General features: G+C 42.8%; 1 protein-coding gene across 1 annotated transcript in view; it reads right to left on the reverse strand.

Moving 5' to 3' along the window:
• The window catches only part of RAB38 (RAB38, member RAS oncogene family), a 40,788-nt gene extending 20,317 nt beyond the window's left edge, over nucleotides 1-20,471 (reverse strand). Inside the window, exon 1 of the mRNA XM_063305906.1 lies at nucleotides 18,810-20,471. Within this exon, the coding sequence (XP_063161976.1) occupies nucleotides 18,810-19,020 (211 nt within the window). The 5' untranslated portion in view covers nucleotides 19,021-20,471. The remainder of the gene's footprint in view (nucleotides 1-18,809) is intronic.
• Nucleotides 20,472-22,627: the final 2,156 nt, after the last annotated feature.

The following is a 22,627-nucleotide window of genomic DNA, read 5'->3' on the forward strand; positions in this document are numbered from 1 at the left end:
ACACAAGCCCATATTACTTAGCTACAAATGGATTGGCTGAAAAGTTTGTTCAAAGTCTCAAGAATGCTTTGCAGGTATTGTCCAGGGAAAAGTTCACACTGAATCAAAAGCTTGCTATACTTCTATTTACATATTGCAACAAAGTACACAGGCAACAACAAACCAAAGGCCAGCAATGTTGTTCTTTGGTTGTACTTTATGTTCAAGGTTGGACCTTCTCAAATCCAACTTGAGCAAAGTTCAGAAAAACAGCTGTTTTTAAAAAAAACACAGATTGAGTAATGTCCTCATCCTGAAACGTAACACATTGTCCAGCTGAAAGATACACAGCTACTGAAAGAAGTTATGATTGATATGGCTGTAGACTCAACTCTAATTCCTGAGTTACCAACATTAGCACCTACTCCTGAAGTCAACACAGAACCAGTAGTTTCTCCATGATCACCAGTACCATCAAACACTGTAGGCATTTCTGTTTGTGGCAACCAACATTATGCTAATTGCATATGCAAGCTATCACAGCACTTAAATATGTAAATATAATATCTGTATCCTGGTGGGGAAGGATGTAGTGTGTTGGATTATTATTGTTCTTAATTAATATTTAATTAAACATGCCTGAGATCTTGAATCGGTGCTTCATTACCTTGGCCTGTTTGTGTATATTGGACTTCTTGCAAACTTACAGGAATTACTTTAGTGGAGTTACAGAAGTCTCAGTAAAACAAGCAGAAATAGTTATTCCTGACTCAATTGTCTTTTTTTTGACCAGTAGAAAAGACGTAATAGAGGGTGTAGTGATGTATGAGCCATATCACACAGATGGTCATATTCAGGATTTGCTTCTTTTGCTGTTTCGGAGTTCAGTGTTTTTTTAAATGGTGTTAAGGCTTATTCAGAGTTAGCACCACAATTTTCACGTGTCTTCCTGCCTCAAAAGATCAGGAAACTACTAGAATCCTATGGATGAACTACCACAAAGAGGTGGCACTCACAGTAAAGCCCCACACAACAAAATGTTGCTCTGGAGAAGGTCAAAGGAGGGAGATGTATGGCTTGCTAAGGCAGTTCGCATTGACATTAGGGACTACCGTACCTATGCTGCCCACACAGAGAAACCCATGATCCTGGAATTGAAATGTCTGCTGTTGTCCTAACAACCAGGAAACACACTGAGACAAGGAACTGGTCTCTAATATTTATTGCTAGTACTTAACAGGAATCCTAACAAACTGAAGAAGCGTGGGAAAACCCAGACATATAACCCCCAAGGGTTAAGGCGGTCCCGATCTGTGTCTCTTTGAATGGCTGAACAGTTCCTCAGTGCTACGCATGCGCTTGACAGTCTGGATGGGAGCCCCCTGCTCGCCATCCTTACTCATGACATCTGTGCTGTTTAGAAGTAGAGGACATCACTCTGAAATGTTGTTTGAAAGGAGGATTTCACTCAAGCCTTCAACAAAGGGATGAATCTTCCCCAAAATCTGCACAACCTTAGAAAATGTACCTCTAAGTTTTGGCAAGTGGAACTAGGAGAATTTTGGAGGGTGCCAAAAGAGTCTGGCAAAAGGAGGACATGTTGTCCTTTTTGTCCTCATGTCCTCTGTCTGGCGGGCATAGGCCTTTTGAGTGTCTTGTTTTTTGTTTTAATTTTGGACTGTTTTCACAACAGTCATTCAAACTTTTGTGTATTGTGACCTTGAAAATTTCTCCTCCTTTCTTTCCCTCATCTGTTGACAGACTCGACAGCCTAGATTTACATTATTTATTTCCTGATTCCAGCCATGGGCTTCAATCCAGCTCCCTCAAATCTATGATCACTGTAGGCTGAAGATATCATTGATTTGTCATACATTTCTATGGTGAAATTTGGAAAGTGTGTCATTGTCAATTCTATATTATTGTTAGCATATGTTCTTGAAAATAAAGATTTGTTGGAACAATATTGCAATTGAAAAACCAGACTTTCTGATGCTGGAAAAAATAATTTTGTATATATGTAGACCTAAGAATATATATATTTTTATAGTTTTTCACTGAAACTTTTGTCACGGACGCCAAAAAATTGAAACAGTTAGTGTCCTCCTTTCCCCACATTTGACCTCCTTTCCAGTTGCCCATGTCTTCCTTTGCCTGTTCAGGTATCTGGTAACTGTATCCAGGCCAGATGTAGTTCTAGAGCCATAGATTTCTTAGGATCCAAGCCACTGCTAAGAACAAAATAGGAAACTGGACTTTGGGGTCCAGCCCCATTATTCTGGCTTTGATGCTTTTTGATGCAGTCTGAATCAGAAGTCTGATGCTTTAGATTAGATGAATCTAACCTGAATTTTGAATGCATTCTGTAAATTTGCTCATTTGAGACACCTTGGTTCAAAAATTGTTGCCCTATGATGCACCGTTTTACCCAATTGAAGGTTACAAACAAACAGGAGAATTTTAGTAGTATATAGAGGGGTGTGTGTGTGTGGTATTACATGGGGTGAAATAATGAGAGAGCCATTTTTAAAAATAATAAAATAAAATAAAATAAAATAAAATAAAATAAAATAAAATAAAATAAAATAAAATAAAATAAAATAAAATAAAATAAAATAAAATAAACCAGCTTAGATCACCTATGCTGTGAGTGGACAGTCACTGTACAACGGATCGTTGAAAAAGCTATTACTTGGCAAAACCTCATCTTGAAATCCATTTTATAGGCAGGCTTAGAGATAAATAAATAAATAAAATCCTCTTGACAGAATCATTTGAGGAATCACTCCTGGTGGTACTGAGACAGTTAATCAATGCTTTTGATGATGGAAATAGACATAAATAATAGGAGCTGATATCGGACTGAGGGGCTAGAATAGACCTGAACTGGATGTTGACATTTACATGTCCTCCATTTAGAAACAGCCCCCGTGGAAAGCAGACAGTTCAAACAACCTGCTTCACCAGGTCTAGGGGCTGGATTTGTTCAGTGTGCTAAGCTTCCTTTCCACAGCTTTGTCTGTTATGCAAACCCAGCCTGTGTGATTCATTTATGCTTCAACACATCATGCAAACTCAGAAACTGGGTTTATTTAGTAAATGAGTGAAGTGTGTTCTGTGAACCCAACCAATATGGCCACGCTAGACAAAGAATGATTGGACCTGTGGTAGCTTTAGTTCATCAACATCTGGAAGGCCGTATGTTCTTCCGTCCTGCCTAATATATTAGTTAATCCTTTGCATTCTGCTGAAGGAGCCTTGCTTGCAACAGTTTTGAAGCACTCACTAGTTCAAGAATGAAGTCCTTATGGCCATTCAATTTTTAGAACCATCCTTCAAAGCATCTTAATACAGGGCAGTTATTCCCAGCTGATATTCTGAAGGGAACTCAGGAGAGAAGAATTGGGAGGTGGTTTTTAAACTTTCTTCTCTGAGCTCTTTAGAACTTCTTTAGAAGTTCTTTTCATAATGGTTGGGGAGGGGGTCTTCATTTTTGTAAATTGGTAGCGAGTTTTTGTTTTGATGGTTTCTCCATCCTTTTTGGCTGCCCCCACTTTCTGATCTAAGAAAGCCCTATTCTAAGAATCTGCCCTCCCAGTGCAGACTGCTGGAGACATGGTTGTATAATAAAAGCTGGATCCACAGTTTTTCTTTCTGCCATTTAAGTAAGCTAAGTTCATGAATTCTGCATTACCCCCATGAGAAATTCATGTGACCCCCTTGGGCAAAGGAGGGCTTGACAGATTTTGAAAAACTACATCCCTTGAGGAATCCAGAATGACCACTTCCTCCTCTGACAGCCTTGATTTCTCTTATTTTTGTCTTGGTTTAAAAAAGCAAAAACCTCCACGAAGCATACTAGGCCAAAAGACAGTGCATCTGGGGACATAGCAGTCTCTTCATTTCACTGATAATATCACAGGTTGTAAAATCATGCTTTTATCTTCTTTTTTTAACAGGGGACAAATTCTTTTCACATGATCCTGAAACTCCACATTTAATTTTTTGGCCTTTGATTTTATCTTATATAACAGTGCTGTCTATTGATAAAGCTAAACTCAAGTTTTGCTTATGATCAGCCTTGATGGGCTAATCTGATGAGTGGATATATCATGTGTTAGTCAATCATATCCTTGTGACAATGGCTTTCTTGTGTACTGAGGTCCCTCATTGTGAAAGTACAGTATGTCCAAATTTTCAGCAACATAGCCCAGGAGGAAATATTCTTAGAAATGATCATGCTAAATTAAAAGGCGTAGAAGTTTCCCAAATATCTTAGAACAGAAGGAAATCTAGCCCTCCTCTTTTGGCTAACACAGTCCAAGTGTCATGTTCACTGTTTCAATGTGCACTGTACATCGTAACGTTTCACATGCCATGGAGCTGACGCGTGTTTCTGTTGGGAGGGAGCTGCTGTGAAACCTTGTGCCAAGCTCTGTATCTGTGTTCATTTCAATGGAATGTGTTTGGGTTATGTTCTCTGTTCAAGGACTTTTCCCGTGGACCATCAGAAGCCATTAGGAGCACCTGAGATTGTGAGCCTGGGAAGATTCTACGGGGGGAGGGATCTCAATTGTACCAAGGGTTTTTAGTTTGCATTTGGCGTGCTTTTATCATTCTCAGCTTTCTTTGTGATCCTGCATACTATTCTTTAATAAATCAGGTATCTTTGTGATCCTGCTCATGAGTCTGGTGGTGTTCTAGAATAGGCAATCATTACACCAAGCCCCTAAGAGTTCAGATATATATACAGTACATGCAAGGCTCTGAAATTCCAAAATATAATGTCAAAGAAGAATTGCAGGAAGGAAAAGACAGTAACTCCAATCACCATTTTCAGGCAGTAAATATGGAGCTGACCTGACTCAAAGGGGATATACTATAGCAATACTCCCAAGGTGGATCAGTGTAATGGCTAAAACACCCTTTGTACAATCAAAAGTCATATATGCAGAGGCAAAATTGTCAGTCTTATAATACTTAGGAAAAGTAGATGGTTCCACCTAAGTTAACAAACACCTGTTATGCTACATGGGTTGTTGATGCAGTCACACATGCCCTGCCCTCTTCCCTACAACTCAGTGTGCTGTGACACTGGAGCAACGCTGAGAGTTGATTGTTAACTTGTTTCTCCAGATGTTCTGTTTTGAAAGATACAAATAGCCTATCAGGCCTTTATTCCTCTTGAGTATGATTGAGGTATATTCCTAGAGCCCTGAGCACCTCTATCTTGAACCAGGTTTCAAAACGGAAAGAGTCTAGAATAAAACTGGGAAGCACAATTTTTTGCATCTGGAGAAACTTGGATATGAAGCATACTTTTAGTATCATCTTGTCTTTGTGGAATATGCCTAGATCCCTCTTACTGATAGTGCTTGTAATTCCCTCATCTTGCAAGGAAATATGATCTCCAAGGGAAGAGGATAATGGGGATCTGTGTGGTAGGTTCAAAAGGGTTTGGGCAGCAAAGATGGGTTTCATAAAGACAGACAGTGAGAGGAAGTTTGTGCCTCTGAGATAGCAACATAAATGTAGGTGGCTGTAACGGTTGCCTCGTTACCCAATAAGGCACGGACTCACTTAGATTGGGGCTAAGGATTTCCGTTCATTGAATACAGAGTGCATACGCGCAAAAAGCCGGGAATGCGGGCGTGGTTGCAGGGTACCCTGTATATACCTGCATGGCAGACCTTGTCCCCCTCCACCCCCTATTGTCCCTCGAGTTGGATCCGGATCCCTGATGGGCGATCTGGAAGCGATACCGGTCTGCTGATGGGTGATTAGGGTGATCACCACTGGTTTCTTCTGTCTCCTCTTCCTTATCCGTTGCAGGTGTGTGCCCCGGGGTAATGTGTGGAAGTTCCGCCGATCTGTTGATGGCCCTTCTGGTTCTGGCAAAGGTGTGCCTCCTTTGTCCTTTGATTGCTTTTAGTGGTTGAGTGCTTAAAGGATTAGGGCTATCCCTTCCTTCCTGAAAGGCATGTTCCCCGTTGTGATGCATGGATACCTTGCAATGGGGAGCATGACAGTGGCCAGAGAATGATGCCACTTGCCCATCCTAAGGTAGCCTTAGATACCTATCTGGGTTGCCTTGGAATCAGGAGAACCAGTACCTTATTCATCTGTTGTCCATTGTTATGAACAGACTGACTCAAAGTGTCCCCATATTGTTGAAATCCCAGGGAAGACTTCTGGAGGGGACATGGCAGACTGAACAGCTGTGCCCACAGGCTCAGCAGGCAGAACTGGCAACATGGCAGGTTTTTGGGGGCTCAGGCAGGTTTTTCCTGAAGCCCAGGAGTGTTTTTCTAGGTAAGGAAAACACCTGGAATCACCCCATCTGTCCTCCGGATGGCTGCTTGCAGCCAGAAGATCGCAAACAGTGTTCGTGCTCAACCGGTAAAAGCAGCCAGGAGGCTGGGGGATCACCATTTCCAAGCTGCACTATAGCCTTAAAAGGACACCAAGACCAGCCACCCCATTTCTAAATCACCCAATTTATGTTTCTTTTAAGTACGTGTACCCAGAGAGAGGCTTTCTACAGCAAGCTGGTTCTTTTGGTGCTTATCGTTATTTTTGGGGTTAATTTTTTAAAAATTATTTTTAAGTTTTGGACTTCATTTTCTATCCAAATATTAAGGAGGATTGAGAGTAATTATCTCCCTGTTATTATTTTTGTACTAAATCTGAAGATATTTGCATTTTCCTACATGTTGAATTGGCTGTTTTGAACTTTCAGTTTCCTGCTTCTACTTTCCCTGGGGAACTGTCTGCATATCTCACTTTCACTTATGTAAAAACATTCTAAAATTCCTTTAGATCTTCGACTTTCACTGGTTAAGCTCCTGGGGGTGCCATAATTTACTGCTGGAGACATGGAAGAGTTTAAGCAGACTTTCTCTGACTTTCACTGAGATTTTAACCAGATTCTTTCTGACTCCTGTCAAGTTTTTATGCAAGGCATTCAAGACAATGTGGAAAATATGAGATCTAAAATGTGTCATCTGGTTGGGGATGTTGTGGAGGAAACAGGAATTTAACAGCAACAGAAATGTTTCTTGTAAGAGTGAGATTGGAAATTCTGTTCAAATGCTGGATGAAGATCAGATAGTCGAGTTGAAGAAGTTAAAGGGAGAGATCGTGTTGCAAGCCATAAGTGAAATTGATTTTCTGATGGAACATCATGGAAAAGAAGGGGTTAGTATGGGAGGTCTCCTGAAGAGAAGTCGGAGTTTTTGAAGGGGGCAGTTGGGCTGTTTGATTTTTTTTTTTAAGAAAAAAGCTCTGTGTGTATTGCGGGCATATGCAAATGCTCTGGTTTATTTTGAAGTGGGATAAGGGTTTAAGAATATTTATCTGGATTGTTTTAAGGGTTCAGCGGATTTAATTTATCTTTAATGATTTGGAATAAGATTACTAAGGTATAATAAAAAAATAATAAATGTTTGGTTTTGGGTTTAATATGATTAAGATTATTAAAATTGTTGTATCAAATATAATGGCAGACAATTTATATATTTTTTAGTTTGATCCCTATTATAGTAGACAGGAATATATAGATTGGAAGTGAGCCCATGGGACCAAGTCCAGTGCTACAACCATTATCCCATGAGGTCCAGGCTCAGCCTTCTTACCTACTTACTTAATATCACTGGAAGTAAGTCAGTATTAAAAGTATTTCTGATGAGAAGGCATAAGTTGTGTGAAGTCATCAGCTGGAACCTGACCTATTCAAGCACCATGAGGAACAGGCCTCAGATGGGTCACCTAACTTTTTCATCCACTTCCCTGTTCTTCTTCATAAGTTCGGATATTGATAGCTGAGGATCCTGAGTATTTTGGCCCTTCATGCTGCGAGCAAAGTTGTCCATGTCCTTCCTGCATCTATTCTCCTTACAGTACAGTCCTTTGAGGTTCCCACCCTTCTCTTTTTAATTTTACTTGGGGCCAGGACATGACAGATGGAAGCAAATGGAAGCCCCTCCTTTACCTATAAATCAGGCATTTTTGACATGGATGGTGTTACTTTCTCCCAGCCAATTTGATCAGAATAGTTTGTTCTATTAAACACAAGCCAGCATCTCACACAGTCTGCTCTTGCTTGGGCTAAACCCTCCCACTTCTTTCAGCTGACCTCCTTGAAATGGATTCCAGTTTTCAAATCTCTTAAAGCACAGTGCCCAAAACTAGACACGGTGATCTGCATTAGAGATTATTTCTTCCATGCATTAAAATTTGGCCTCACCTCTTTGGACATTTTGCAATATTGTTAAGGGAATGTAACCAAGATAGCATTATGGCTATCGTGCTTTGTTGCATTTGCATTCCAAATGCTTTTTTTTTTTAAAAAAGAGTATCTTCCAACATACTCAACCCAACTCCTATTTTTAAACACCTCTTTGAGGATTTGAATAGAATCTAAGGCTTCCTGAAGACCTCTGTTTCTAAAGGAGAAAGTGTCAGGCATGGAAATGAATCTATTCACTCATTACAGTTGCTGTTTTCAATGTGAGGCTCAGTGATTAGAATACTTAGGCAGAAAATTTTTAAAAAGGACAAATGCAATAAAAATTAAGCTAAGAACTTGAACTAGTTCAAGAATAGGCAGTGAGATCCTGGGCTGCAACTCTTTTTAGGCCACCCAAATTAATCCACTAACTATTTCAGCTGAAATAGTTTTATGGTGACTGCATTTTAATATAAAGTCCTGCTGAGATATAGAAGAAAGATTACAATGATGTTGATCTTGGGAAAGTTCAACATTCATGCTGAAGCTACCTTGATAGGTTTGGCCCAGGTTTACTCTGATTGTTTCAGAACCCACACATGAGGCTGGTCAATCTCTCAATATGTTTTTGATACAGAGGGGAATGATCAATATATAGGAATCCCATAAGTTGTGCCCTTGCCATAGATGGATCAATACTGGGTTGGATTGTCAGAGCAAATTCCCCTTTGCAATGGTAGGAACAAGACTGGATTGGTCCAGTTCTGGAAATGAATGGATCCAAGTGGAGTCCAATGGTTTGGGGAAGATGTTTCATTCAACCTAACTAACCATCTCATCAGCAAGCTGGTTGAGATATGAAACAATAAAATCTGGGTGCTTGATATGGTGGCTTCTAAGCATTCCTTGCCCTACATTATGCCTAATATACTGTGCCATTGTTGGAAACAAAGCATGAGAGGGTCTGTGATGCAGGTCTAGAGTGACTTTTTTCAGATGAGGATAAGTGCCATTACAAAGCTATGGATTTCCTTCCTGATTGCATCCCTGGAAAATTGGCCAGTGGACATTCCAGTCGAGGAGAGGCATTTGAAAATACCGGAATGATCATATCTATCCTGTCAATTAAGATATTGTTTTGAAGACTATCATTTGCAAACAATTTTCAAACCATGTTTTCTGATTCCTGTTTACCAGCCAATCTCTAACCATGACAAATTTACACTGCCACCTTTCTATTCCCCAGTCTTTCAAAAACAGTATGAAGACAGTCTTCACCAAAGTTGCCCCCAAATACTGTTTATTTGGTCAACAACCAGCAAAATCTGAAAAAAATGCAACACCAAAGTAAAATAAATAGAAGAGAGAAAATATTTGCAAAGCAAAGATAAAATAACAGATAAAAATATACTGTACCATATACTACTAAAGTGTTGTGTTAATTACCTGTGCAAGTGTAAACCTAAAATATTACAATCTATGAAGAGAGAGAGAGAGATGATAGACAGACAGATAGATAGATATAAGCTAAAATGAGATAGCTAGCATGTGTTAAGCCTAAAGTGATAAATAAAACAGAAGTGGTTATTTCTGTGACCAGGTATGCCTTATATTCATTGCAGCAACAGAGAATTTGGCTACTGCACAAGTGATAAAGGGCTTTGAATCTTCTAGAAGATGGTTCACATAGAAATTGTCTGGCCTTCCTGGAAATTTACATATTAGGAACAGAATATAAGCAGACCTGACATCCCTGTAGAATTTAAAGTGTACTAATACATACAAAATGGCTTCCATCTCCTTGTTAGTAAAGGTAAAGGTTTCCCTTGACGTAAAGTCCAGTCGTGTCCGACTCAAGGGGGCGGTGCTCATCTCCGTTTCAAAGCCTTGGAGCCGGCGTTGTCATAGACACTTCCGGGTCATGTGGCCAGCATGACTCACGGAACGCCGTTACCTTCCCGCCGAAGCGGTACCAATTAATCTACTCACATTTGCATGTTTTCGAACTGCTTGGTGTGCAGAAGCTGGGACGAGCAACGGGAGCTCACCCCGCCGCGCGGTTTCGAACCGCCGACCTTCCGATCGACAGCTCAGCGGTTTAACCTGCAGCGCCCTTGTTACCACAGTCCAAACTTGCCTGCTTTGTAGCATAAAAGCAAGCCACAGCCATAGGCAGGAAGTCGAAAGTTGGGGTCACATGAGGCTTAACAATGGCAACCAGGACTGCCAGAACTGCCATCTCTAAGCGCCACAGTCATGTGACATTGCACTTTATGACTGTGGCACTTAGCAATGGCAATTCCGGTCCCAATTGCTGTTGTAAACCAAATACTATATGCCTGTATGCATTTATATGCAAAAAGAAAGGAAGAAAGGAAGAAAGAAGGGAGGGAGGGAGGGAGGAATGAAAATAAACAATAGTTCCTATATCAGGGGAGCTGAAACCTTGTCAAGCCAGCTTTCCCCTTAAAAGACCTTCCTGGAATGGCAGGGGTTTTTACCAATGAGGGAACAAAGCCTGCTCATAGGAATTGCACCATTTCAAAGAAAAGGCTATTTTGATTGAGGTTTTAAATATGCCATAGCTGAGTGAGAAATAATTTGGCTTAGCTTTTGAATCCCAATAACACTGTAGGATTGCAAGAACTAGCTCTGTTTTCAAACTGGTGCAGAGTCTACATGTGGAAATAATTTAGTATAGAGCTACCGAGCCAGTTCTCCCTGAGTTCTACATATATTGGTTCATATTCTTGCACTCTGTGATAGAAGCATATTGATCACTAGAGGATGCTCAAGACACTAAAAGATAAGAGGATTTGAGAAACCAATATAGGAAGCAGAACTAACATGATTTGGGGAAATGTTCTGAGATTTGAGCTTTAACCTCTATGGAGTGAATCTTTTGGGTTCTGTCACTTCGGGATTGCTTTACTATAATGTAATTCAGCCCAACTGGGCTGTTTCAATACAAAGTGAGGCTACAACTCCTAGATTTCCAGGAAACTGGTGAGAACTGAACCTGAGAACTGATGCATGTAAGCAAGGCAAGTCTTGATTACCACATTAGGACCTTTATCCCAAAACTACCCCAGATGAATAATTCTCAGAAGATGATATTGTAATGGGCTGTGAGAATAACCTTGAAGGACAGGAGGAAGAGTCACAACCAAGACAAGGGTTAGATAAGAGAAATCTGAGTCCAAAGCTGAAATGTAATTTGAGAAAACGACTCAGACTTGACCCTCCCTAGTCCTCTTGTAGATAAAGGCAGGGATGGGCAAGGCACTTTTAGACCTGCAAGATTCTGTAGCTGTATCCTTCTAATAAAAGTATTATTAGCATTCATAACTTTCGTTTCCTACTCTGGTCTACCTTGAAGGACCAACAGATATTCACAAGAGGCATGCCTGTATAGACTTCCACACAACTTATTTTAGAAGGGTTCCTGACCTTGGTTCTTGAATGCACTCCAACTTCCTCTCCAACGCCAATTTAGTAAGATTCTTTTTTTTCCCCCAAAAGATAATACTATAATTCTCTCTTCCCCGTGGCATAATTCAGCAGTTGTGCTGCTCATTAAAATCTACCGCTTTTTGGCAATTACTTCCAAAGCATTGATGGTTGGCTTCAAAGCCACATCTCATGATTTTACAGCACATGACTCACTGTGCAGAACTTTTTCATACACACAGAGGGGTTAGTAAAACCACAATGCTCTTACTTTAGATTCTGTGTCCGTGTTTTAAAAATGCAGCTTTTAGTATGTTGGCACTCTATTGAATTCCTGTCATTCCCCTGAGCTGCAATTCTGTTCAATGCTAATTATTCCACGTTATTATGAAGTTATGATTTTCAAAAACTCCAATCCAGTACAAAGAAAGGCTGTGAGGCTGCCCTGTGACAAGTGGGGAATACATTCCTGTTCGGCTACAGTTCTTTCTAGATCTAACTATTAATAATTGTGCTTCTTTTAAAGTTGTTATAGCTGGAGCCAGCACTGGCCAAACTCAACTGATTGGGGGTGGGGGGAGAATAAGCATGGCCAGAGCTGGTTAACATAATATCAGAGATCACTGGGCTGTAAACTGGGAAATTTCACCCCATCCCCATCCTACAAGTTGACAATTGGCAGACCAGTTCTGTATTGCTGCCAAGAAAAATATGGATGTGCCTGGCAGCCTTCAGGCATCAAGCTGGACTTGAGGGAACACCAAGAATGGGGCAGTACCTAGCTGATCTTGGCTGATCTTTCAAAAAGCTAAACAGAGTCAGATTTACTTCATAGTCTTCATACTTGGATGAGAAATGACCAGAAAATCTCTAGACTGTAATTTAGATTTAAAACAACCTACATCCATGTAACTTTACCTTGATCTTATTATGAAATTAAGATTTCCAAATACAGTACAAAATCCGTATTGTGGCCATTTGCTACGTTTAATTTCTTTCTTTTATTTTATGCTGGTGGGGTGGGATCATCAGGGCTTTTTATTCCTGCCATGAGTGAAACGACCTCGAATTTCTCTCTTTAACCCAGTGATTTAAGAGGAGGTCCGAGTGCAATGGGTGGCATGTTTTTGGTGGAACGCAAGAAGAGGATAAAAATACATCCACTTTCTGCATTATGCAGCACCCGGGCAGTGCTTCTCAACCATGGCAACTTTCAGATGTGTGGACTTCAACTCCCAGAATTCCGCAGCCAGCATGGCCAGACCTGGTTAACATCTGGAGGGGAGACATGGCTGGCTGGGGAATTCTGGGAGTTGAAGTCCACACATCTGATAGTTGCCAAGGTTGAGAAACACTGGAGTCACGGAGTTTGAGCAATGCTGAATGTTGTTGTTGTTTATTCATTCAGTTGCTTCCGACTCTTTGTGACTTCATGGACCAGCCCACGCCAGAGCTTCCTGTCAGTCGTCGACACCCCCAGCTCCCCCAGGGACAAATCCATCACCTCTAGAATATCATCTACCCATCTTGCCCTTGGTCGGCCCCTCTTCCTTTTGCCTTCCACTCTCCCTAGCATCAGCATCTTCTCCAGGGTGTCCTGTCTTCTCATTATGTGGCCAAAGTATTTCAGTTTTGCCTTTAATATCATTCCCTCAAGTGAGCAGTCTGGCTTTATTTCCTGGAGGATGGACTGGTTTGATCTTCTTGCAGTCCAAGGCACTCTCAGAATTTTCCTCCAACACCACAGTTCAAAAGCATCGATCTTCCTTCTCTCAGCCTTCCTTATGGTCCAGCTCTTGCAGCCATATATTACTCCGGGGAACACCATTGCTTTAACTATGCGGACCTTTGTTGTCAGTGTGATGTCTCTGCTCTTGACTATTTTATTGAGATTGGTCATTGCTCTTCTCCCAAGGATTAAGCATCTTCTGATTTCCTGACTGCAGTCAGCATCTGCAGTCATCTTCGCACCTAGAAATACAAAGTCTTTCACTGCTTCTACATTTTCTCCCTCTATTTGCCAGTTATCAATCAAGCTGGTTGCCATAATCTTGGTGGTTTTTTTGAGGTTGAGCTGCAAGCCAGCTTTTGCACTTTCTTCTTTCACCTTCATCATAAGGCTCCTCAGTTCCTCTTTGCTTTCAGCCATCAAAGTGGTATCATCTGCATATCTGAGATTGTTAATGTTTCTTCCAGCGATTTTAACTCCAGCCTTGGGTTCCTCAAGCCCAGCATGTCGCATGATGTGTTCTGCGTACAAGTTGAATAGGTAGGGTGAGAGGATACAGCCCTGCCGTACTCCTTTCCCAATCTTAAACCAGTCCGTTGTTCCATGGTCTGTTCTTACTGTTGCTACTTGGTCGTTATACAGATTCTTCAGGAGGCAGACAAGATGACTTGGTATCCCCATACCGCTAAGAACCTGCCACAATTTGTTATGGTCCACACAGTCAAAGGCTTTAGAATAGTCAATAAAACAGAAATAGATGTTTTTCTGAAACTCCCTGGCTTTTTCCATTATCCATCGGATATTGGCAATTTGGTCCCTAGTTCCTCTGCCTTTTCTAAACCCAGCTTGTACATCTGGCAATTCTCGCTCCATGAATTGCTGAAGTCTACCTTGCAGGATCTTGAGCATTACCTTACTGGCATGTGAAATGAGCGCCACTGTTTGATAGTTTGAATATTCTTTAGTGTTTCCCTTTTTTGGTATGGGGATATAAGTTGATTTTTTCCAGTCTGATGGCCATTCCTGTGTTTTCCAAATTTGCTGGCATATAGCATGCATTACTTGACAGCATCATCTTGCAAGATTTTGAACAGTTCAGCTGGGATGCCGTCATCTCCTGCTGCCTTGTTATTAGCAATGCTTCTTAAGGCCCATTCAACCTCACTCTTCAGGATGTCTGGCTCTAGCTCACTGACCACACCGTCAAAGCTATCCCCGATATTTCTATCCTTCCTATACAGGTCTTCTGTATATTTTTGCCACCTTTTCTTGATCTCTTCTTCTTCTGTTAGGTCCTTGCCATCTTTCTTTTTGATCATACCCATTTTTGCCTGGAATTTACCTCCAATGTTTCTAATTTTCTGGAAGAGGTCTCTTGTCCTTCCTATTCTATTGTCTTCTTCCACTTCCGCTCATTGCTTGTTTAAAAATAATTCCTTATCTCTTCTGGCTAGCCTCTGGAATTTTGCATTTAATTGGGCATATCTCCCCCTATCACTGTTGCCTTTTGCTTTCCTTCTTTCTTGGGCTACTTCTAGTGTCTCAGCAGACAACCATTTTGCCTTCTTGGATTTCTCTTTCTTTGGGATGTATTTTGTTGCCGCCTCCTGAACAAGGTTGGGAATTTCTGTCCATAGTTCTTCCGGGACCCTATCTACTAAGTCCAGTCCCTTAAATCTATTCTTCACCTCCACTGCATATTCCTTAGGAATATTAGTGAGCTCATATCTAGCTGATCTGTGGGTCTTCCCTAACCTCTTTTAATGCTGAATGTATGAAATACAAAGACATCGGTTGCAGACGTGCAGCCAAGCAACCCAGCACAAAATCCCTTCATTCCAAAAGTCATTGGAATTTGTTCTCCAAGTCTCATTTTATATAATTCTGGAGAAAGAAAATGACAGCAGGATTGGAAAGGAAGGGTTAGGCAATCTTGTGTCCCATAAATATTGTGGACTATTTTTTGTGTGTGTGCCTTTGAGTCATCACTGACTCCTGGCAGTTGCCTTGATAAGTCCCTGCAGTTTTCTTAGCAAGATTTCGGAAGGAGTTTGCCATTGCCTGCCTCCTAGGGCTGAGAGAGGGACTTTTTCTTTTATTGTGGACTATACCACTTGCAATTCCTGACCATTAGTTGGGGGGAGAATGTTGGCTAAAACATCTGGGAGTCACCAGGTTGCCTTCTCCTGCAACAGAGTTTAGAAATAAAAGCTTTGTACTGGTCAGTGACCGTAATAAAATCAACTGAATTGAAATAAAAGCTTTGGGTTTGTTAAATCAGTTCAGACAAAGTTTGGTCTGGAGAAAATTAGGATAAAAAACAAAAGGAAAAGAAAGAGCTTTGCATCTTTCATTTTTTCCCCTAATATATATTTTAAAATGCAGCTGACATCCTAGCAAAGAACATGTTTGAATGTAGTTAGGCAGTTCTAATATATAAGTCTGCTGGGTGCTGAATATAGTAGAGTCTCAGTTAACCAGCACCCATGGGGACTGGTAGATGCCAGATAAATGTAGTTTCTGGTTGCTTGAGAGTTACTATTAAACCCTAATACCCACTAGATGGTAGCAGAGAGATACAGATTTTTTTTCTGGTTGCTTGAGAGTGCCGGTTTTTTTCTGGTTCGATTTTTGTGCTGGTTGCTTGAGAATGCTGGTTGCTTGAGTTCTGGTTAACTGACAGTCTACTGTGTTTGTCTGTACAGGTAGTCCTCACTTAACAACCATTTGTTTAGTGATGGTTCGAACTTATGACAGTGCTGGAAACACTGACTTATGACTGGTCCTCACACTTACAACCGTTGCCGCATCCCTGTGGTCACATGATCACAATCTGGGCACTTGGCAATCAGTTTGCATTTATGACTGTCTCAGTGCCCCATGGTCACGTGATTGCAATTTTCGACCTTCTTGGCCAGCTTCTGGCAAGCAAAATCATTGGGGAACTGTGTGATTTGCTTAACAACCACATGGTTCACTTAACCCCATGGTGATTTGCTTAACAACCACCGCAAAAAGGTTGATAAATTGGGTCAGACTCGCTCAATGACTGCCTCACTTAGCAACCAAAATTCCAGTCCCCATTGTGGAAGTTAAGCGAGGACTGCATGTATAGTTTTGTCTGTATTCCCCTGGTTGGATAAAATGTTGCTTCCCATTTTCCTTCAAGGATTAAGTCAGTTTTGGTGAAATGTTTGTTTCTAGATGGGTTCCTATCGCTAATTTTGATTCTAAGACTAGCAATGATAGGAAGCCTTCGGCCTTTCATGGTACAATCCATGCTTCAGCAGTCCGCAGCTTCCCGGGCTTCTACTCCTTCATTACATCCCAAAGGATCCTGATCCCCTTCAGATCAGGAAATGAGGACAACCAGGGAGGCTGCAGAGGGAGGGAAATGTGTGCAACAGGAAAAAGACGAAAGCAGCATCCTGTTTTTGCCCTGAAAGCTCCGCCCCCTTTGGACATATATGGGATGTCACAATGCTGGTAGAAAAGCAGCGAGGATGATGGCACAATCCTCCTTTCACCTTTCTGTCTCTTGCAGATGCCACTGCTCCCAACAAGAGTGACATGAATATGGGGCCATTCCACAAGGGCGAGCTCTGAACCGCCAAGAGAAAATGGAAAGAAATTCAAAACCATCCTGAGAATGAAGTAGGGGGGGAAAGCCTTTTTTTGTGAAAGAAAGAAATTGGAAGACAGATTTCACGCTAACGATAATAAAGGAACTGTAAAAGCAAAGTTTCCATCAACGTGTTCAAAAGTTACTTGAATCGTAGGGGAAAATGGAATTCCTTCTAACCCCAGATACCTCAACTAATTCCAAAATTTAAGAGTGTCAACCATATTCCTAAATTAACCTTAACTGGAAGAGAAAAGAGCTCCATTCAGCTGGAATGTTTCGGAGGAGGAGGAGGAGGAGGAGGAGGAGGAGGAGGAGGAGGAGAAGGAGGAGGAGGAGGAGGAGGAGGAGGTCAAATCTATCCATTGCAGGATGAAGGTCTCTTCACTGAGGGTTATAGACAGGTTATTGGGCTCTCATCCTGGTCCAATGTGGGTTGGGAGATAGATGTTTTCGACTTCCTGGTCTAGGGATGAGAGTCAGGGACTAGCCCAAAGTCACCCAACCAGCTGCTGTGCCTAAGGGAACACCAGAACTTGGGTTCTCACTCTCCTCGTCCAGCACCTTCACCACTGCACCACACTGACTCTGTGAGACCACATCTTTCAACATGTGTTCAAAAACCTCAGCACCGTACACTGAACGAATGAGCTTTTTGCTGACTTGCAGTGCTTTCCACGGAAATTGAGAGGACTCCAAAAAAGTTTGGAGAATATTATGTTCACTTGCCTAGAAGTAAGTTCAAACTTTCTCACCTTTTGGGTCAACTTGGACAAGATGACACTCGCTTCCTGATAAATACCCAGAGCTTAAAAGCCAGCTTCTGAAAAACGTGGTTTCCAATGCTAAGACTCATGCAGGCTTAAATGAGCATGAGACCCATAGTGGGCATTCAGTGGGTCACACAGAGAGTTGCACAAGAGTCGCACACTTCTTTGGCATCATGCCTCCATACTTAGGGGCAAGGCTCAGAGAACTGGGCTGGGTTTATATAACCAGCTAAACCCTAATCCTAGTTTAACAAAGGCCATTTGCTGTGTTCACACAGCATGCAATGCTGGAACAAATAAACAGTACTTCATTTATGCCTTGATGTGACCACAAACTACCAAACTCAAACTGACCTACTGGTCTAGTGGTTAAGGTAATTGGCTAGAAACCAGCAGGCTGTGAGTTCTAGTTCTGCCTTAGGCCTGAAAGCCGGCTGGGTGGCCTTGGCCCAGTCCCTCTCTCTCAGCCCAACCCGCCTCACAGGGTTGTTGTTGTGGGGAAAATAGGAGGAGGAAGGAGTATGAGGTATGTTCACCGCCTTGAGTTATTTATAAAAATAATAAAGGTGGGATTAAATCAATCAATCAATCAATCAATAATTGTGTGAAAAGTTTCAAAACCCAAGCTGCTGACCCAGTTGGAATACTGTACCCTTTACATACTTAATGGGGTGTCCTATTGACTTTAACTGAATTGCCACATACAAATGCTGCTATTATTACCACCGCCACCACCACCACCACCACCATCATCATCATCTAAAAATTAAACCCCTGCACTTTGGTCCCTGAACACCTGTTCTTCCCCATTCCACTACGGTATTCAGCTTCTCCTAACCTGGCCAGGCCTGGCTGACCTGTCAGACTACAGCTCCCACTATGCCCCGCAGGGTGATGGGAACTGTAGTCCGACGTACGCGGCAGAAAGGGCGGGACGCGCCTGATGAGCGAAGTGTGCTCTTGCGCTCCCCTTGCTCCGAAGCCCCCCCGCACCACCACCCGCCCTACCGGCCGCCGTTCGGGGAGGCTCACCGGCGATATCCCACAGCTGGAGCCGCACCACCGTTTCGGAGTCCCAGCTGAGCACCTTGAGGGCGAAGTCCACGCCGATGGTGGCCCGGTAGTGCGGGGAGAAATTGTGGTGGACGTAGCGCTTGATAATGCTGGTCTTGCCCACGCCCAGGTCGCCGATCACCAGCAGCTTGTAGAGATGTTCGTGCTGGCCCGGCGGCTGCTTGCGCATCTTCGCCGACGCCGTTGCTGCGCTGCCCGCTGGCGGGGCTGATTGCGCGGCGGTGGGGAAGGGAAAGGCGCCGAAGGGAGCAGCGGCGAAAGCGGAGAGACCCGAAGCAGAAGGAAGGCGGCCGGGCGGCCGGGCGCGCGCGCTCTCTTCCGGGGTCTGGCGCCGCGTTTGAGCCGCGAAGGAATCCCCGCCTCTCCGGCCGCTCTCGGAGATCACATTTCACGCTTCCGACTGAGTCCAGACGAGGGGGCTTCCTTCCTTCCGAGGAGACCCGGCCGGCCGGACTCTTTTGCACCCTTTCCTGAAGTTTACTCGGAAATGGATGATGCATTACACGGGCCGGGTTTCCCCCGCCCGCCCCCGAGGACAGTTCGGCTCAATTCACTTCACTTCAGTTCAGGGGTACTTTCTGGGTCTTCGGGGCACTTTACAAGAGGGAAGAGCTAGTTTCCGATCTTTGCAGGCGTGAATAGTCTCCTGCAAGACTAGTCTGAAGGAATCCAGCTCGGAGGCCGTTTCTTTCCCCCAGAATGATCCCGTTGGCTTCCATGGGATCGCTATAGGTTCCTGCATTTTGAAGAACCGATTCTGGGTTTGGCCTCCCTCGTTCTTCTATTAGAGAAGGATTAAACGGCTGACCAGCCGTGCTCTTTGGGACATCATGTATTTAAGTGCAAATGATAACACAAAATGTATTCTTTAGGTACACCCGGTGTGATTTGACATCTGAATATTCCAGGCTGACTCTTCTGGAAACTGGTGTTGCACTTTCCATTGCTGCTGCCCTCTAGGGCAGGGTCGCTCAACCAGGGTTCCGTGGCATCCACGGGTTCCGTGAGAGGTCACTAGGGGTCCCCTGGGAGATGATTTATTTAAAAAATTATTTCAAATTCAGGCAACTTCACATTACGGAGGTACATTTCATTCTTTATTTTCAGTTTCAGAACCCTGTTAATGCATATAGACAGGCCTACCAATGAAAATAATAGAATAATTTTGTAACTGGCCTCTATTTCAGCCTGAATGTGTAGGGGTTCCCCGAGGCCTGAAGAATATTTCAAGGGTTCCTCCAGGGTGAAAAGGTTGAGAAAGGCTGCTCTAGCAGATGGTATGTTCTGGCCCCATTGCTTTGCACTGTAAATTTACAATTTACAATGGAGCAGGCCAGCATCTTCTTTGGGATGGGAATGCACAAAGGGTATCTGTCAGCTGTTGCTCCATCCTTGCCCTGATGGTCCTCTGCCACGTTTCCTTTTTATAGCCAGGGGGAAACCCGATCAGCATGCAAGGGGAACAGCAAGACTGCTCCCGTAAGTGACCGAGGAGGAGTGGGGAGGAATGATGGCAAACTATCACAGCATCTTAAGAAAAAAAAGGGGAAAATCCCAGGAGTCTGGAGGCTTGTTTTGCAGGACAGAAACTTCTGCCAGTCATGCTTTTCCCAGAGAGTTGATGATGCAGCAGCTCAGTTGACAGGATTTGCAGACACCTCTTCTTTCAGATTTGACAGAATCGCCCTGCATTTTGCACAATTTGTTCCTGAGACACTGTAGGCGCTGAGTGTCTTTGGTAAGGTTAGTTTGTGGTTTGGTTTGGTTCAGCCTTGGGAAATACAGTCAAGATCTTTGAAGATGATGGGACATAGTTTGATTAGTGACGTCAACAAACTTGTCGAAGATTTAAAATAAGCTCCATAAAATAAGCTGAAATGAACCAGCGTGGCTTGTTCTTCTGTGTGGAATAGTAAAATCTGTTCCTGCTTTTTTTTTGTCTGAAAAGTTTGGAAGTTCTTATTCTTTTGGAGCAAAGTTTAGATGTATTCTGTAGTAGCAGATGCTGATTAAGTTGAGAGTAAGGTGTCCTATAAAAGGGATGCGGTGGCGCTGCAGGTTAAACTGCTGAGCTGCTGAGCCTGCCGATTGGAAGGTCGGTGGTTAGAATCCGCATGACGGGGTGAGCTCCCATTGCTAGTCCCAGCTCCTGCCAACCTAGCAGTTCGAAAACGTGCAAATGTGAGTAGATCAATAGGTACCGCTTCGGCGGGAAGGTAACGGCGTTCCGTTCATGCTGGCCACATGACCACAGAAGTGTCCTAACAGCCAGGAACCATGCTGAGACAAGGAATAGGTCTTTAGTGTTTTATTACTGCTACATTAGACAGAAAATCCTAACAAACTAAAGAAGCATGGGAAAAACCCAGACAGATAAATCCCAAAAGTTAAGGCGGGTCTGATCTGTGTCTCTTTGAATGGCTGCTTAACTCCTGAGTACTACGCATGCGTTTTCCCCACTGGATAGGGGCCCCCTCCTGCTCACCATCAGTACTCATGACAGGAAGTGTCTATGGACAAACGCCGGCTCTTCCGCTTTGAAATGGAGATGAGCACCGCCCCCTAGAGTCGGACACGACTGGACTTAATGTCAAGGGAAACAAAGGTGTCCTATACTGCTGCCTTTCATTTTATCTTTATTTATTTATTTACACTATTTCTAGCCTGCCCCAATTGCAAAGGACTCTGGGCACCCAAGAATTCAATTCAATTCAATTCTATTCCTCTTCCTCTTCCTGTTTCTATTAAACCTCTAATGGCATCTCCAGTTAGCTTGGACCGAAGGCACAGTTTTCACCAGCTTCAGAAAAAAACTGGGAGGTTAAGAACTTACTTATTCATTTAGGAAATGTAAATGGTTACTAGGGGTGTCCACAGGATGTGGTCAAGAACAACCAAGATGGTGTCCACAGCAGTGCAGTCAAAGCTCTGCCCATTTTTTATGTGCAATGCACATTTAAAAAAAAAAAATGAGTGGAGGTTTGATGGTACCTCTTGATTCTTTGAACACACCCTGATGGCCACCCAACTTAAACAGATAACTCTGGATGGCTAATAAGAATACAAAAACCAGTATAAAAACAACAGAGGTATACAATTAAAAGCAATCATAATAGAATTCAAGAGCCAAGTGACTCACAAGTGACCCGCAGCCGCCAAACATAGAAGGCCTGTCACCTAGCCCACCCCCCATTTATTTTAGTAGGAGGGCAGACTCTCAGAAGACCTTCTTGTGATGACCAAACTGGGGGGGAGATGTGATTCCATCAACATGTTCCTGATGTGACCTGGTGCTGTATAGATCCAAGACAGCAGATCCTCATGTTCCTTCTTCTACCTTCTGTCAAACATGTTGTCCTCTGGAGGAGACAGGAATTTGATGGATCTGTGACTCTCAGCAGAGTTAGATTTCCAGCAGATGTCAAGGTAGCTGAAGTCTCCCATTGTCACTATTGTGTGTCTCTTTAAAAGTCTGGTTGTCTGGCCAAGAAGAGCCTCATATGTATCTTCTACCTGTCCAGATGGTCTACAATGAATTCTGATGATGGCATCATTTTTGTTTCTCTTTACTGTTATTCTTACCAAAACACTCCCAACAGGATTTCCAAGCTGGATTTGTGAACTTCTGTGCAGACACAGACTTTCTTTATGTACAAGGCAATACCTCCTCTCTTTCTCTTGAGCCTGTTTCTTTTGAAATACATTTACAGGTAGTCCTCACTTAATGGCCCTAATTGGGACCGGCAAGTCTGGTGCTAAGTGATGCGTGGTCATTA

The sequence above is a fragment of the Candoia aspera genome, chromosome 5 (genome assembly GCF_035149785.1).
Source record: "Candoia aspera isolate rCanAsp1 chromosome 5, rCanAsp1.hap2, whole genome shotgun sequence".
NCBI classification, from domain to species: Eukaryota; Metazoa; Chordata; class Lepidosauria; order Squamata; family Boidae; genus Candoia; species Candoia aspera.